The sequence below is a fragment of the Stegodyphus dumicola genome, chromosome 6, assembly GCF_044657685.1.
Source record: "Stegodyphus dumicola isolate Sdum_Otavi_A_Nest chromosome 6, ASM4465768v1".
Classification (NCBI taxonomy): domain Eukaryota; kingdom Metazoa; phylum Arthropoda; class Arachnida; order Araneae; family Eresidae; genus Stegodyphus; species Stegodyphus dumicola.
This window is the reverse complement of record NC_140773.1, coordinates 36,089,762-36,106,898: the sequence shown is the minus strand read 5'-3', so window position 1 is coordinate 36,106,898 and position 17,137 is coordinate 36,089,762. Positions and strand designations below refer to the sequence as shown.

Below are 17,137 nucleotides of genomic sequence, written 5' to 3'. Positions count from 1 at the left end.
CTGCCGAAGAATATTAAGGCTGGATATTTAAATTGCCCCGTAAGACCTTATATTCCAAATCTCATGCGATGCTTCCAGTGCCAGCGTTTTGGCCATTCCAAGATGTCCTGTCGTGGGACCCTGACGTGCGCTCGATGCTCGTCGGTTGGCCACGACAGCAATAATTGCACCACTGCAGCACTGTATATTAATTGCAAGGGCAACCATCCAGCATTTTCCCGTTCCTGTCCAAAATGGAAATTAGAAAAGGAAGTTCAGACCATAAAAGTTTCTAGAAACATTTCCTATGCCGAAGCCAGAAGACAAGTTCAAAGCACACAGCCTCAGTCAAACAAATCATATGCCGGCGCCGTTAAATCAACACGCACTATAGACACTCAAACTTCCATAAGTACACAGACTCCACCAAATAAAATGCAGCAGCCTGCAAACAAGAAAAAGGAAAATCCAACCCATGTCATACAAAATAAAGAAGTAACAATCTTGAGCAAACCAAAAACTGCGCCTCCAAAAATAGTATCCAAAAATAGAAGCCGATCTGCAGATGACATGAATTCTGAATCTCTAGATTCAGACGGTATGGAAGTGGAGGAGGGAATGGAAGTTCCCGAGCATCTACTTCAGCGCAAAACTAAAAAAGAACACAGAAAGAACAAACAACACCAGTCATAATGGCCACCCTCGTCTCATGGAACTGTCGCGGTTTCCACCGAAATTTGCTTGACATCAAAGCTATGATCAATACTTATCATCCTGTGTGCTTCGCAATACAAGAGACAAATCTGAACCAGATCAACATGTAAAACTTCGGAGATTTTCTCTCGTCAGGAAGGATAACCTTGCAGGTGAGCGTGCCAGTGGAGGTGTATGTCTCGTCACCTCACTGGACTATCCCTCAAGTTCCTTTCCTTTGACGACTTCTCTCCAAGTTGTCGCTGTACAAGTAAACTTTCATATTGTAGTTTCAGTCATTTCTCTTTATTTGCCTCCTAATGAGCACATTGATCAGGAAGTTTTAAATGATCTTTTAGAGCAGCTGCCTGAGCCTTTCATAATAATAGGAGATTTTAACGGCCATAGTCCGCTCTGGGGTAGTAAAGATACAAATTGCCATGGAAGACAAATTGAGCAGATGATCGAAGATCATAGCCTTTGTCTCCTGAATAATGGGCAAAATACTTACTTCCATGAGCCTTCAAGGACATTCCACGCTCTCGACCTTGCCATCTGTTCACCATCTCTGCTGCCATTTTGCACTTTTAGTGTGGGAAATGATCTTTACAACAGCGATCACTATCCCATTTTTATATCTCTTGCACGAAGAGGAGCAAACCCCATGTCGAGTCTCCCTCGGTTTATACTGGACAGGGCAGACTGGGAAATCTTCTCTTCCTCCGCAGAGCTCACAGAGGAAATGGTAAAAGATATGCATATCAATGACGCTGTGGAAGCTGTTACTAATACTATTATTCAGGCAGCTATGCTTTCGATTCCTAGAACATCAGGAAAAATGTTTAAATATACGAAATCATGGTGGAATCGCGACTGTCATGAAGCACTGAAAAAACAGAAAAAAGCATGGGGTATTTTTCGTAGATATCCTACTCTGCGAAACCTCATAGCCTTTAATAGAGCCAAAGCAAATGCACGGAAAGTAAGAAGGCAGAGCCAGAGGGATTCCTGGATTTCATATGTGTCATCAATAACATCCTCCACGCCTAGTAAGCGGGTTTGGGAAAGAGTTCGAAAAGCATGCGGCATATATAAAGACCACTCACTTTCCTTCTTGGAAAAAGATGGCCGAGTGATTAGCTCCATAGAAGAAATTGCGAATACTATTGGTGAGGCATTTGCTGCCGTTTCTTCCAGCAGAAACTATTCACCTGCATTTCTCTCTATGAAGCAGCACTCTGAAATAAATCCCATCGCATTCAACTCTTCCAAATCTGAACCTTACAATAGAGACTTTAATATGCTTGAATTAAGGAGTGCTTTATTGCAGACACATAGGTCTTCTCCGGGTCTTGATGGCTTGAATTACGAAATGCTCAAGCATCTGTCCTATAAGTCACTGAATGCCCTTCTCACTCTTTACAATAGATTGTGGAAGGAGCGTACCTTTCCCAGTGCATGAAGGAGAGCTGTTGTCATTCCTATTGCTAAGCCAGGGAAAGATCCAAGGAATCCCTCCAACTATCGGCCAATTGCCCTTACGAGTTGCCTATGCAAACTGTTTGAAAAGATGGTAAACAGCCGCCTAGTCTACTTCTTGGAAAAGAATAATATTATATCGCCTTATCAAAGCGGTTTTCGAAAGGGAAGAACGACCGTAGATAATATGCTTCTTTTAGAGACATCTATTCGAAAAGCTTTTGTCAAAAGAAGTCACCTTGTCTCAATATTCTTTGACATTGAGAAAGCTTATGATAAGGCATGGAGATACGGTATACTTCGCGATCTCCACGAGAGTGGCTTGCGCGGCAATCTACCAATTTTTATTCAGAATTTCTTGTACAATAGAACTTTTCAAGTAAGAATTGGCTCTGCTTTATCGAATGTTTTTGAACAGCAAGAGGGTGTGCCTCAAGGCTGTGTGCTTAGTGTAACGCTGTTCAGCCTAAAAATAAACTCTGTATTAAAAGAACTTCCTCACACCATCTTGGGATCTCTTTATGTAGATGATTTACAGATTAGCTGTCGAGGGGCAGACATGAGATACATAGAGAGGCAATTGCAGATGGCTCTGAATAAGATCCAGGAATGGTCAATCAAACAGGGATTTACTTTTTCAAAACAGAAAACTGTGTGCGTGCACTTTTGTAGGAAGCGTGGTCTCCATCCTGAACCTGAGTTATATCTGAATGGTACAATTATTCCAGTTGCGCCTGAAGTAAAATTTTTAGGAGTGACGTTCGACCGAAAATTGACTTTCCTTTCTCATATCTTAAACCTGAGAAAGAAGTGTCTAAAAACACTAAATATTTTAAAAGTGTTGGCGAACACCTCCTGGGGTGCAGAGTGTTGTTCCATGCTTCGCATTTATAGAGCGCTTATCCGCTCTAGACTGGATTATGGCTCAGTTGTTTATGGATCCGCTCGCTCATCTGTTTTGTTAAAACTGGATCCTGTTCACCATCAAGCTCTGCGGATTTGTTTAGGAGCTTTCAGGACTTCTTCTGTCCAGAGCCTATATGTTGACTCTAACGAACCATCACTTTATCTGAGGCATGAGCAGTTGTCCCTTTTGCAATATTTTAATATTCTATCTCAACCTGAACATCCTAATAAGCTATGCTTACTTGATAATGAGTGTAATACATTATTTGAAACACGTCCCTCCTGTATTCCTACCTTTTCTTTAAGAGTTCGCCCTATCATTGAGGAACATTCCCTCTCTGATATGCTCCCCCAAGCAGTACAGAATTTTGAATTCCCACCTTGGGAAAATGCACGGATTCAGCTTCTTGATGTTTTCAAGCATCACGTCAAGGCAAGCACCAATGACATCATTTATAGACAAATCTTCGCTGAGCACAGGCACAAATATAGCAGTTATCTTCCAGTTTATACAGATGGATCCAAGTCAAAAGATCATGTCGGGATGACATTTGTAATTGAAGACCACATGGAGGGTAGACGCTTGCACCATGCCTTCTCTGTCTTAACATCTGAATTAACTGCAATATATTATTGTCTTTTGTACATCTCAAGGCTCTGCCACAAAAAGTTTATAGTTTATACAGACTCCTATAGTGCACTGAAATCATTAGAAGCTTTTTCTAACACTCCAAACCCAGTCATAGTGGATGTTCTCAAGATACATATAAACCTAACGAGTTGTGGATATAAAATCCTGTACTGCTGGGTTCCCGGACATGTGGGAATTAAAGGGAATGAGCTGGCAGATATCACAGCGAAATGTGCTGTTGAACTGTCCAGTCGCCTCATCCCTTTTGGAGACATCTGTTGTGTTGTGAAAGAGAAGATACGAAAAAAATGGCAGCAATTTTGGGATGTTCAGCGTCAAAACAAGTTAAGACATGTAAAGCCTAGAATTGAGCATTGGGATTTTGCTGGAAATCGTAAAGAAGAAGTTCTTTTGACTCGCCTCAGAATTGGTCACACAAGAGTGACACATGGCTACCTTTTAAAAGCAGAGAATGAGCCTGTTTGTTCAAATTGTAATGTTTGTCTATCTGTCCGTCATATTTTAATTGAGTGTCCATATTTTAATAATCTTCGTCAGAAGTATTTTAATAGCTGTGACTTACCTCTCGACCGTTTAATCAGAAGGGAGGTGAATTGTAATTTATTTTATTATTTAAAAGAGACTGGCTTTTATCACCTAATGTAATTTGTTTTGAAAATTGTGTCTTGAATTTTAAATGTGTGGTTTTAACTTGTTTTTATATGACTTCATCCTCTGGATTTGATACATTTGTCTACTTGTTTTTATTTATTGTATTTTAATTTCATCAATTGTACTTACCCCATCTTGCGTTTGGCGCAGTATAATCAACTTTGGTTTTGCGCCATAATCTCTCACTCACTCACTCACGAATAATACTGCATTAACGAATAATACTGCATTAACGAATTTTAATGTGTGCCCCTTTTATAGCTTAGAAACTGACAGATTAGTATTCCATTTCTCACCACATGTTTTTCAACTATAAGTCTGGGACACTTGACACAGTCTGTCTTATTTTGGCTCTCAAAATATCAGTATCATGAACTGATGTTAGAAGGACTCATTGCATGATCCTCTGTCTAATTCATGACAGAGTCAAGAAAAAAAATTTACCATTTTCTGTGATTGTTTTTATATAAAATTTTGTAACCAGGGAAACATTTTGCTCACCTTGTACTTTTTCATATTTTTTTCATAATTTACTTTTTAATACATTTTCTCAGTTATTATCTGTAAGTAGATTATGAATTAGTAAGTGTAAATTTTTTCTTTCATTTCTATTACAGTATCATTAATTTAGAATATTTCACCATTAAAGAGTATGTATTAAAACTATGGATACAAATACATGATAACATTGATAGATGCTGATTAAATAAATAGTATTAATTTGCTGTAGTAAATTACTTGTATCCCCAGGCTAGGCAATCTTGACTCAGCCTTTCCTTCCTTAAGTGGATCGACGAAATGAATACTAAGTTCACTTGGGAACTAAACACCAGGGGTCCTGTGACAAGCTGACCACTTGATCAAGACATATGCTCGTGCACCCTGGGGCCCACGGTCAGGAAAGTAGATATCAGAGCACTGCAAAAATGGCTCACTAGGGCTGCTGCGCCACTGAGTTTAGTTTAGTGTAATCTGGGAAGAATATTATTGTTAATAGGAACAGAGATCAGAAGTATATTTCTAATGTTAAAATTTTCTTTAAAATATGGTTCCCTCTAGAATTTTATAAATATATTTTTTATTTGAAAATATATAGTCATTTAGTTATTTTCCTGTATTTATAATCCTCTTTCACTAGAATTTTGTTTCACCATTTTATGTTGATTTACAATGTTGTGTATGACCCAACAGTCCAAATATTCATACATGATGTATATTTTTTTACTTAACAGGGCAGATTGATGTGTGTTTCATGAAGCAGCTTGTTTTTCGTTTCCACATTAAAGTCATTAATTACAGAAAATTATAAAAACAAAAATTACTCAATAAGTAATTACTTTACAGATGATATTGATGATGATGTCATGAATGTTCATAACTGGACATTCATGACATTCTTGTAATAGCCTGTTTTTAAATCCCTCCAGAAGTGTACTTTTGTGTTTGATACCCTTCCATGACTATAAATTTCATACATGATCTGCTATCTTTTTACTGAACAGGATAGATGGAAGTTTGTTTCATCAAGAACAGATGAAAGTTGTTGAGGCAACTTTTTTTTTATTATTTCTATATTAAAGTGACTAATTGTAAAAAAAGTGTTAAAAATAAAAATTATTCAATAATTAATTGCTTGAAAGAGGATAACAGTATCACTGAACATTCATGACATCCTTTTAAAAGCCTGTTTTAAAATCCTTATAAATTTGTGATTGTTGTATTTGACACCATTCATGAAAAGAGTAATATGTTTTGACAGAGTTCTAGATAGGTTGTGCATCCATAGTAAACAGTACTAGAATTCCTGAACATTTCTGTCATAGCTAACAAAAAGGATTGAATAACATTTTTTTCTCAGAAATTTATCCAAATGTTGTGCAAATAACAAATATACATATATTTTTTTTGTTTTTATATTTTTATTTTTCTAATAGATTTTAGTTCCCCCCCCCCCCCCATTATGTGCATGTGTGGACTGCATAAGAGATTGGAAATATTGATTGATACGTGTATTAAAATGTCTAATTTCTTATCTCTAAACATTTTTAGGCCTTGGAGGATGTTGTTAAAGATATGCTTATGAATCTAAACCGGCAACTTGCAGAAAAACAAGCTTCTAGCTCTCAACTTCTCAGTTTAGAGCTTTCTATTATTATAAAGTATGTTTTAACTCTATTTCATGTAGCTTTCTATATTTCATGTAGCAAATTACTGCTTTCTTTGTTAATTACAGAAATATAAAATATAGTTGTTGAAAGCAAGTTCTTTTTTACATATTAATGAAAATTAAATCTTTTTTTCCCCACGAAAAGTAATGATTTAGAATATTTATTAAAAAAATAGTAATTTTGACAAAATCAATTTTTCACAGCTTGAAATTAAATTACAAAATTTGAAGGTTCAGAATTATTAAAAAAACCTAATATGCATATTAAATTTCAGCATTTAATTTTTACTGGTATAAGTATATAGTATAAGATATAAGATTTTTAGTATAAGATTCAGTAGATAGTATAAGATTTTTTATCATAACTCTATATTATTACAAGCACTGTTAATCTAGCAGGAAATAAAAATTTAGAAATTTTAAAGCAAATTCTAAAAATAGGAAAATGGAGTTAAAAAAAAATTAAAGTAAGGCAAAAGCCAGTCTTATATTGATGTGGTTTTATAGAAAAATCTATCGATTTCAAAGATTCAGCAAGTGATATTTCTGATCTTCAAAGTGCAAAAGTATTCATTCAGTGATTTTGCTTCTTGAAAAAGTTGCTTGACTTTCTCAAAATCCAGTTCTCTAAAATTATTTTGCAAAATACTTGCGTTACAGGAAGAAAGGTGACGTTATTTCCTGACTTCCATAAAGTCAACAAATAGTCTTCTAAAAAACCATTGCAAACATAAAGTTGATTTTGCCTAATTTTATATTTAACATTGGAATGTGACTTTTGTGTATAGCAAAAAACAAAGAAAGTAAGCTTTTTTAACTAATTTCTGACAATCATTACAAGAATATAAAGGATTAATGTTACAAGAATAGAAGAATCACAATAATATTTAATGTTCAAGAATAGAATATTTAATGCACTGTGAAATTTTTTACATAGCTACTCGTGCATTATATTCTTTATAATGCATACACTTCTTTTATATAGTTTATTTCCATTTTATTTATGATTCTTCATAATATATTTTATTTATTTTTATTATTTATTTAGAAACTTATAGACTTTTTTTTATTATCAAAATTGATGTGGAGAGGCGACTTCATCTACGAAGTTCTTTTCCCTATTAGGCGGCTTCTTGTGAATTGTTGTACAGCTGCCTTGGCGGCTAACAAATTAATTTAAAAATAGATCATATGCCATACTTTATAGTAAGGTTATTGTTTTATATTATAGAATGGGACTGAATTATTTTTTCCCAGTCTCTCTCATTTTATTGATTTTGCCATAATGTAATACATATTTCACAACATAATTTTGGATATTTGAGGAAAGACCAGTTCCATATTTTATTAAAATGCACAAATAATTGTTTTGAATTTAATGTCACTATGAATGCTGCCTTTTAAAGTTCATATGTAGCATGCATCTTTTAATATGTCATAAATTTTTCTTCATTTCTTTTTAATTATTTTAAACATAGTCCATTTCAAAATTTATTTTTAGTGAAGAAATAGAGAATATCACATTGATATTTTCTAACCCAGAGCAAAGAATGGTATGGCAAAATGCCTTTTTAGAAGCCAAAGAAAAATTAGGTATGTTTTGTGGTCTAGATGATTTCATAAAATATCTGAAAATGTGATTCTAGAAAATTTCTGAAAGTGTCAGTTTTCTTATTTAGTTATACTAACATGCTGAAATCAGTTATTTTAAGCTGTATTTTACTTTCTAGTCCTTATTTGAGTGTGAATGGAATTCTAGGCTTCATTGTGATTAGTGAATATTTTAATAATCTGATGCAATTTTTTTATCATTATTTTCAGTCTTATTTTAATTGATTTTTTATATTTAGCTAATTTGTTAGTAAATGCAGTCTTTAATTCTTTATTAATATCAATTATTAAAATAATTATGACGTTTGTATTATATTTTACTAATTTTATCTGCAAAAAATCATAATTTATGAATTCATTTATGAATTTTAGATAAATATAGTGAAAAAATTAGCCCACCAGAATTCCTTTGCTCCTTACCAATGAGAAAAACCAGAGCTGGTCTTCAAGTAAGGCTTGAAAAAGAAGTTTCATTTCTTATAAAATTTAGAATTTCTACGTGAAACTGAAATTTTTATATTTGAAATTATTGATTTTTTTAGCATGTGAGTGCATAAGTGTGTACGTGTGTGTGAACTTTTAATAATGTAGCAAAGTATATAAAAATATTGAAGTTTTGCTGCAAAAATATTGTTTTTATTGTGTTTTTTAATATGCATTTAAGCAATAATTTATGTATCAAGATTTAATTGAGTGAGTTAGAAGTTTCTTTTAAAGTTTTATCAACTGTTTATAAAATTACATATTATTAGATATTAATTTGGTATATTTAAAATGTGTTTTTATTTCATTTAGATTCGAAGTCTGGTTATTAAAAATAAGATGTTCAAACACTTCTAATCTTAATTAACTAAGTGATGTTTAAGTAACACATGCACAACTTAATTAATTAAGGGATGTTTAAGTAACACACAAATGCAGTGTCAGTTCTTTAGTACTATGAAAAATGTGAAATTTCTATATATCTTTATGGCTTTTATAAGATTTGTAAATTTGGCTAATAAAAGAAAAAAATGTACTTAAATTTGTAAAATTTATTTTATTGAGTTTTTAATGATAAAATAGTCAGAAAGGAGCAATAATATATAATTATATAACTAAGCAGAGTATTGAATAATGACTTGTTGAATTTAATGTTAAATCAACTACTAAACAGTAGTGCATATATATATATATAGCTGTGAAAAATGAACAATATTAAAGGTGCACAATTATATTAAGATGCAGGGAAAATGTTATCTCTGCATGTATATATTAACATTTATGTTCACTTTTTGCATACATCAGCCTTCCTGTGGCTGTACACCAAAACTGTTGAACATTGATAGTTCAAACCATGTTTCATATCTTAGTCAATGGGCTGGTTCTATGAGAGCTTTCATGGTTTTTTCCTGCATCTGACATTAAAATAAGCCACTTTCCCTAAAAGATCTTTGTAAAGCATCATCTCCTTAGAGTCATAGTTATATAGGTACTTTGCCATAATGTAAATAATATGTTGCTTGTATAAAATTTTATTGACGTACATACTGCTTTAGATTGGCAATATGAAAATTTGCATTAACTGCTTAAAATTTTTATCCAGATTACATGTGCTGCTGCAGTAGTCGATACTTGCCAAAGTGGATTACCTGATTTATGGATATGCAGTAGTGATGGCTATGTTGGACAAGTTTGTGTTCTTACATTTCAAAATGAGCCTGTTATAGCAACTTGTGCTAATGTTAGTAATGCTCGAATATTGTGTATAGCAGCTGTTCCTGGCATTAGCTCAGGGTATGCATTTATATTTTCATGAATTCATTTTCTTTTATCACAGGTAATATAACTGTTTTATATTATACAAAATGCAGTATTGTTTTAATTTCTTACGTAGAAAGGATTTTGTATTTGTTTTAAAGTCTTTTCAAACACCTGTTTATTGTATTTAATTTATTGTAATTTTAAAATGTATTCAGCATGGCATGAAGGTATGAAAACCAATTCAAAAGGCACACGAATGTTTCTGAAGTGAACTAATTGCCCTGGCACTAAATGTTAAAACACAATTATATCTATTTTACAATATGTAGCCCATCTTTGGAATATTAATGAATATACAGATATAAAGCTTTATTCTGAGAAAATTACCTAAATTGCTTATAATATAGATAGCTTAGTTTTGACATTAGCATCTGTTTATAATTGACATTAGCATCTGTTGAGCAGTTTATTTGGTTTTAAATTTTTGTGTTATCTGATATTTTTAAATGTATTCAATTTATTTTGAAATTATACATTCAAACCACTACACAAACTATACATATACTGTATAAAAGAAGCAAAAGATTCTTTTCAATTTTAGCTAAGATTTCCAAAATAATTTTCTTAATTTAGAAGTGTAGAAAGAGGAAATATTTATATATATCTGAAATTATAATGTGTCATAAGTTTAAAAAATTTTATATTTGTATTATTTAATCTTTATTTTTTGAAAAAATAATTTTGAATGCATTTTATTCTGTCATTTAGATCCTTATTTTTAAGGAGACGAAGTACACTTCTTCCATATTTGCCTGGTTTTAAATATGAAAAATTAGGAAAAGGGGAAAAGGATCCATTAAAAGGAAAAAGTTTTCCTTTAGATAGGTAAATAAATTTGTTTGAAGAGCAATTTTATTGAAAAGTATAAAAAATTTGCAGCAATAGCAAAATATATATAATTTTAAATATGTATCTAATATGCATAAAATTATAAAAAAAATATATTTTCAAATTCGTTAAATTTATGAATCCATATTTTTGCTGAAAATAAGAGTAAGTTGTATTTCATTGTAAACAACCTAAATTAGTCATATATGTTTAGCCTTACGAAGGAAAGTGAGCTAAGAATTAACCGCTTGCCTGATTATCCCGAGTTATCTCGGGTTCGTATATATTGCAGTTAATTATCATCCCGAGAAACTTGGGCAAAGCAGAATTTGTCAATACGATTTGTTTTATCACGGTTTTTCTCGGCCTGGTGGAAATGAAAGGAAATATTCAGCTTTTATTGGAAGTTCGCCAAGTTTTGTTGGTTTCGTGGTTCTTTTGGCGGGACTGGTCATGTGTTTTCCCTATTGTCTAGTATACGTTGGCTTGTGGATTAGTAATGTATAAAGAATGATAGTTGCTTTGAAAAAAGTAAAGTAATGGCGATGATGCAAGATAGCAAAAGCGATGATTTTTCCGATAGTGATTATAACCTCAAGGCATTTTCCAGATGTTATTCCTGCTACTGAAAAAAAATCAAATCCTACGAGACAGTGTTCTCTATGCTCCCGTAAAAGAGATTCTAGAGGTAAGCCAGTAAGAAAAGAGACCAGATACCAGTGTATAGAATGTGAGGTATCACTCCGTATTGCCCCTTGTTTAAAAAATTCTCATGCAACAACTAATATTGAATTTTTTTATGTGCCCGAGATAACTCGGGATAGTAAACTAATATTAAAACTAAATGCTCTTACACCTGTAAAAAAATAAAAATTCAACTTAAAACCTATATATTTGGTTTTGTTTTGTTTCCTTGTATTTAATAATAAAATAAAAATATGTGATGATCTTTTGCATTTTTTTTTCAAAAAAAGTGTGTAAGGGAAGTGGTTAAATCTTTAAATAGATTTTATATTGCTCAGTATAATAATGGATTTTTTTCATTTTTATTTTGCAAATGTAAATAGCATGACTTATTGAAAAACTAGAAATGGAATATGTCATAACCTCAAAGAACTATATAAATAATTTACTGTAAGTATGTTCTAATCTAATGATAATCTAATGATAATACAAAACATAAACTCTCTAAACTGGTTTGCTGACATAAGTTAAAACACTGAATTTTGCTTTAAAAATGAGAAAGATACTTTTTTAAATATATTTTGAGCTGCATAGTTTACTTACAGTATTTTCAATGAAAAGAATTTGCTTTAGTAAAAATTTTTACTATATTTCTGTTTTCAAAATTCATCATATTTGTAAAAATAAAACAAGAATACACCAAATTTACTCACACATTTCTCCACCCTAGTTTATTCAGCTTATGATTTAGAAACTTCCAATTTGGGCTAACAATGTAAAATGTATTCATTCAAATAGAAAAGTATTTTAGGCAAGTAAAATAATATTATTAAAACTGATCAGTCCTTTGAAATGCATAACATAATAATGCTATGTATGCTTTTTAATGTACTATGTTTATCTTTTAAGCCATCTGTTCAGGAATAGTATACACTTCATATATTTCCATTCCCAGTTTTCGAGCAGTAAAATTAGTAGGAAAAGAAGGAAAAATGCACGAGTAAATACATACGGCAAATATTAAGGAAAAATATTTATGTATTTATAGCTTATTTTCTTGTAAAAGAAAATTTTTAAAATAAATATTAATATTTATCTGTTTTTTTTGGGGGGGGTACACCACCACTAATAAATTGCAAACTTGTTGACAATTTGGAAGAAAAATGTTTGAGTAGCCTTACATCTATTTTAATGGTGAATCTAGTACTGCCTATATTTTTCTACATTCTTTTTCCATAGAAGTCTCACACTTTCATGAAAGTAATTGTACCCATCGATAGTTTTGTTTGAGGATAATGTTATTGCTTGCTAACACATGTTATTGCTTTTACCATCAAAAGCTTAAAGCTGTTGCTTGTAAATATGTTTCTCCATGCACGTTTCAGTCAGAAAATTATATTAGGCTGTTGTTCTGAAACAAGTAATGATTACTCTAATAGCAGCAAACACTTCAAACAGATTAAACATGTGCTATAAATATACAATCGTAAAATTTCTCTTTGATGCAGGTAGTGCATTCTTATGCCAAAAGGAAACAGATTACTGCTTCTGCTTTAGAGTTATTTGCAGCTAATGATACTAAAATTAAAATGTAGAATACTAAATTTAACTTTCAATCTCAGGCAAAATTCACCCATTTTGGATTACTAGTTGACTTATACAAAAAAAAAAAAAAAAAAAAAAAAAAAAAAAAAAAAAATCCACATGACTTCCTTGTACGGAATATTAAATTATATGCATTTTTTCTTGTATTTCATTTAAACTTTATTGGAGGATTGAATTTAATCTACTTCATCGATAGCACATAAACCGCAATAGAATAAATGCACTCTTTAAAATTCACTATATTTGTTTACTATAGTGACACTCTGGCGCTAGGTTCACATAACAGCATTACATTTTTTTCATATTATAACTCAGAATGCATGTAAATTTATATCATTTGAAGAATTATCTAATCGTTGCCACATGTTATATTCAAATACTATAATAAATCTAAAACAATGTGTATAAGAAATTAAGCAAACAAAACAAAAAAGAAACAGTTTTTCCCAGACGATTCAGTATTTCTCATTCAATTAATTCAGTTCTCACTTCCCGACAAGGCAAAAATACATAAAAACTCAAAATATCTATATTAAAAATTATGAAGTAAATCTTAAACACTTATTTCCTCGAATAAATTCCAGAATGGATTAAACATGATTTAATTTGCAATAATAAAAGAAGGCGTTATCTTTGTTGTTGGGAAGCTTAGTTTCTCTAGATTGGCAACAAATCTGCTATTTTGCCAAGTCTGTAATAATGAGATTAATTTGTTGCTGATCAGACATAAAATGAAGTATCAAAGGTGCATTGCCTCATTTATACTTCTTCATTAACATTTTGGTGAGGGTGCAGATAATCAAAAAGTATTTTTTTTTTACTCTTATTATTATGTTTATGTATTTTTTTCACCTAAAATAAAGTGCTTTAAATTTTAAAATATTTTATATTTTGTTTTAGTGATTCTGAAGATGAAGATTTCATTGACGCTACAGGTATTTTCTCATTTTAGAATACATATAGAAGAATTTTATTACATTGCAAATAATGAAATAGTCACAGGAAATTATTTATTGACCTTATCGCTTGAAATAACTTGTTGGAATTAGATGAAATGCAAAGTATTTTTTTATTTTTATTTTTATTTATTTAACTGCTTCTTGAAATTCAGCCATTGCTCTATGAGCGCTTTTGTAATTTAAGATATTCATCTTGCTGCGTGGAAAATTTCAGTGTTACCTCTAATTTATCTATGAACTGTTTTTAGGTTATCATCTCCATCTCTAAAAATTTATTATTATATGAAACCATAATAATTTAATCTCTTTTAATGAGCAAGCTAAATGCACACATTTCTGTGCTGTTAGCCTGCTTATTTAAAGAAATTTTAATAAATTGATATAATAAACACTGTTATGTTCTGGAGTATTGAAAGCCTATAGGTTTTAGAAGATATGCTGATTTTCTTTTCAAGTTAATAATAGTGTAGTTTATTCTTTCTGCTAAAGAAATTCTTGGGCCTTTTAATTCTGAGGATGTCATCAGCTGAAACTCTTAATAAAAGGTTTGTAAAGAACTCAGTCCTTCTACTAAAGAACTTAATGGGATCAGCATTTCCTGACTGGCCTTGCAGAATTCATACAATATTTCAACTCTTATGTAAATAATTTTCTGATTAAATCATAAACCTTTTTTATCCATTTAATTGCTTTGACCTGAAATCCAGTCAGCTGTTTCTCTTGACATACATTAAGACAATTGTAATCATTCCAAAAATGTAAAAAACCAAATGAAACTATGCTAAAAATAGTTTTTAAAAAGTGTTTTCATTATATAATACAGTCAAAAGTCGTTAATTTGGACACCCATAATCCGGAATGATCTATAATTCGGACCTCAAAGCTACAAACTTTCTGCGCATGCATTGCACCGACACGTAAGATCTTTACGGCTGCGAATATGCGTGTGCACATGCCCAAAATACGTTTACCCATGCGTGTTTAATGTATAACGGACGGTATAAGCTAAGCTAAAATTATCTAATTCAGTTAATGTTGCAGATTGCGTTGTTCCTTAATCCTCGAATTGGATCCGGCTTATTATTTTTTGCAGACTGTTAGAGCAATTTTATAAAAGTAAGCTTGAACTTTTGATTATGTCAAATAGAATTTACGATATATATTTACTAATATGTAAAGGATCTACAAAGCGAAAGTATGTTTCGAAGTCCATTAAACAAAAAGTGGAACTGCTGCAAAAAATGGATAAAGGCATATCCTTTGTTTATCTAACCATTCCGAAATCTGTTTATCAATTTCACGCTGCTCTGTGGCGGGGGGACGATGCCGCCGCAGCACGTAATGAATTGGAAGTTGATCTGTCAGCACTATCCTTATCTTCAAATCAGATGTTTTTATTTTATTTGGCTTATAATTCCTTACTAAATGTAGTATTTCATCTCAATGTACTCCGTCTTTGATATGATTTAAATCAAATTCCTCGTCATTATAATGACGAGGAATTATAATAATTCGCCTCGTCATTATAATAATTCGCTTCCGATAGCGAAGAAAGTAAAGTAAACAAATAAATATTAAGCTTTTTTTTTTGTAAATTTTAATACCCTTTAGATCATAATTGTTCTTTATTTCATAAATCACGGTTTCATATTTTTAATTTTATAATTTCTGCATGCCATCTTACCCGATTTAAAATGGGGATCTATAATCCGGAATCGCCGAAGTCCCGACGAGTCCGGATTAATGACTTTTGACTGTAGTATGTTAGTAGTGTACTTCTATATTAGGAATGGCAACTTGCATCATGTGTGCCACTGTGTAGCATGCCAGAGTTTTAACAGCGGCATGCAAAGATTTATTGAAAAATCAAAAGATCTGAAAAAATAATATCATGTGCATCAAATCCATTGATAAGATACACACATTAGAATAACTATAATAATTCAGTTTCTCTGCAAGATGTTAATTTTTAACCAAATGAAATCCAAATCGAAATTATTGCTATACAGCAGCACACTACACTGAAAAGCAAATATAAGGTACTTATTTCAACTGTAAGTAATCCAAATTATATATTGAAGCTTGGAAATTTGTACCAACAAGCAACTTTTCAAATTTAACACGATTTGGCTGTCAGATTTTCTATAGATTTGGATCAACATATGTTTTTAAACACATGTTTTGTATTATGAACATAACAGAATCAAAATATCATTCAAGATCAACTGATATGTGCCTGAAACATCTAATTTTGTTAGCATCTTTAAGGACAAATCCTAATATATAGATGGCTTGATAAAACAAACTACATATTCCAAACTCACATTAATTAAGTATTGACTGTTTAATAGTTATTTAGAATTAAATGTTTCAAATTATTCATTTTTATTTTATATATAGCCTAACTGACTGATCGTTTTAAAAAAAATGTTTATTAACAATGAAAGCTTAGTTTGTACATTTGTTTTATTTATTATATCATTTTTTTAAACGTCCACTACTCAGACTGTTTTTTGCATAAAAATCCCATAATAAGCCTATAAATAAAATTTTTTTCACCTTTTTATATTTTTTAGTATGTTGGGAAAGTTGGAAGTGGCACGCATAACTTTTTTTTTTCAGATAGTGGAACTCTTACCAAAAAAGGTTAGCCACCCCTGTGTAGTCAGTCTACTGTCAACATTTTCTATTCAAATAAATGTAGAGGAAAATCAGAAATCAAAATCTTAAATTCCTTTGCTTAATATATTCTGCCAAAAAGAAAGACATCAAAAATGCCTTTATTAAATGTGCTGTTTTTGAAAACTGAAAGTGTGTTTGTAATTTATTTTACATAATTTTCTTTTATTTCATTTATTTAAAATTTATAAAAAAAAACTGAATGGGTGCATTTCGCTCTTTCTTTTTTTCTTTTTTTTGGGGGGGGGAGGGGAAGAAGCAAAGTAAGTATAGGTTTTTGAAAACTTTTGTATAAAGCAAAGCAAAAATTTTGTGCATTTCTGAAACTACCAAAATATATAACACTAGGAAAAACTGTAATCAGTGTGCTTGGGAAAAATCATTCATTATCAAAATAGCATAAAAATGGTCTGATTTCTAGTTAATATTATATGTAAATAA

The 17,137-nt window shown here is 31.3% G+C and overlaps 1 protein-coding gene across 1 annotated transcript in view; it reads left to right on the top strand.

Moving 5' to 3' along the window:
* The window catches only part of LOC118183688 (rho guanine nucleotide exchange factor 17-like), a 597,408-nt gene that overhangs the window by 557,578 nt on the left and 22,693 nt on the right, over positions 1-17,137 (top strand). Inside the window, exons 11-16 of the mRNA XM_085818216.1 lie at positions 6,410-6,519; positions 8,029-8,120; positions 8,511-8,587; positions 9,724-9,914; positions 10,650-10,766; positions 13,959-13,993. Of these exons, the coding sequence (XP_085674342.1) occupies positions 6,410-6,519; positions 8,029-8,120; positions 8,511-8,587; positions 9,724-9,914; positions 10,650-10,766; positions 13,959-13,993 (622 nt within the window). The remainder of the gene's footprint in view (positions 1-6,409; positions 6,520-8,028; positions 8,121-8,510; positions 8,588-9,723; positions 9,915-10,649; positions 10,767-13,958; positions 13,994-17,137) is intronic.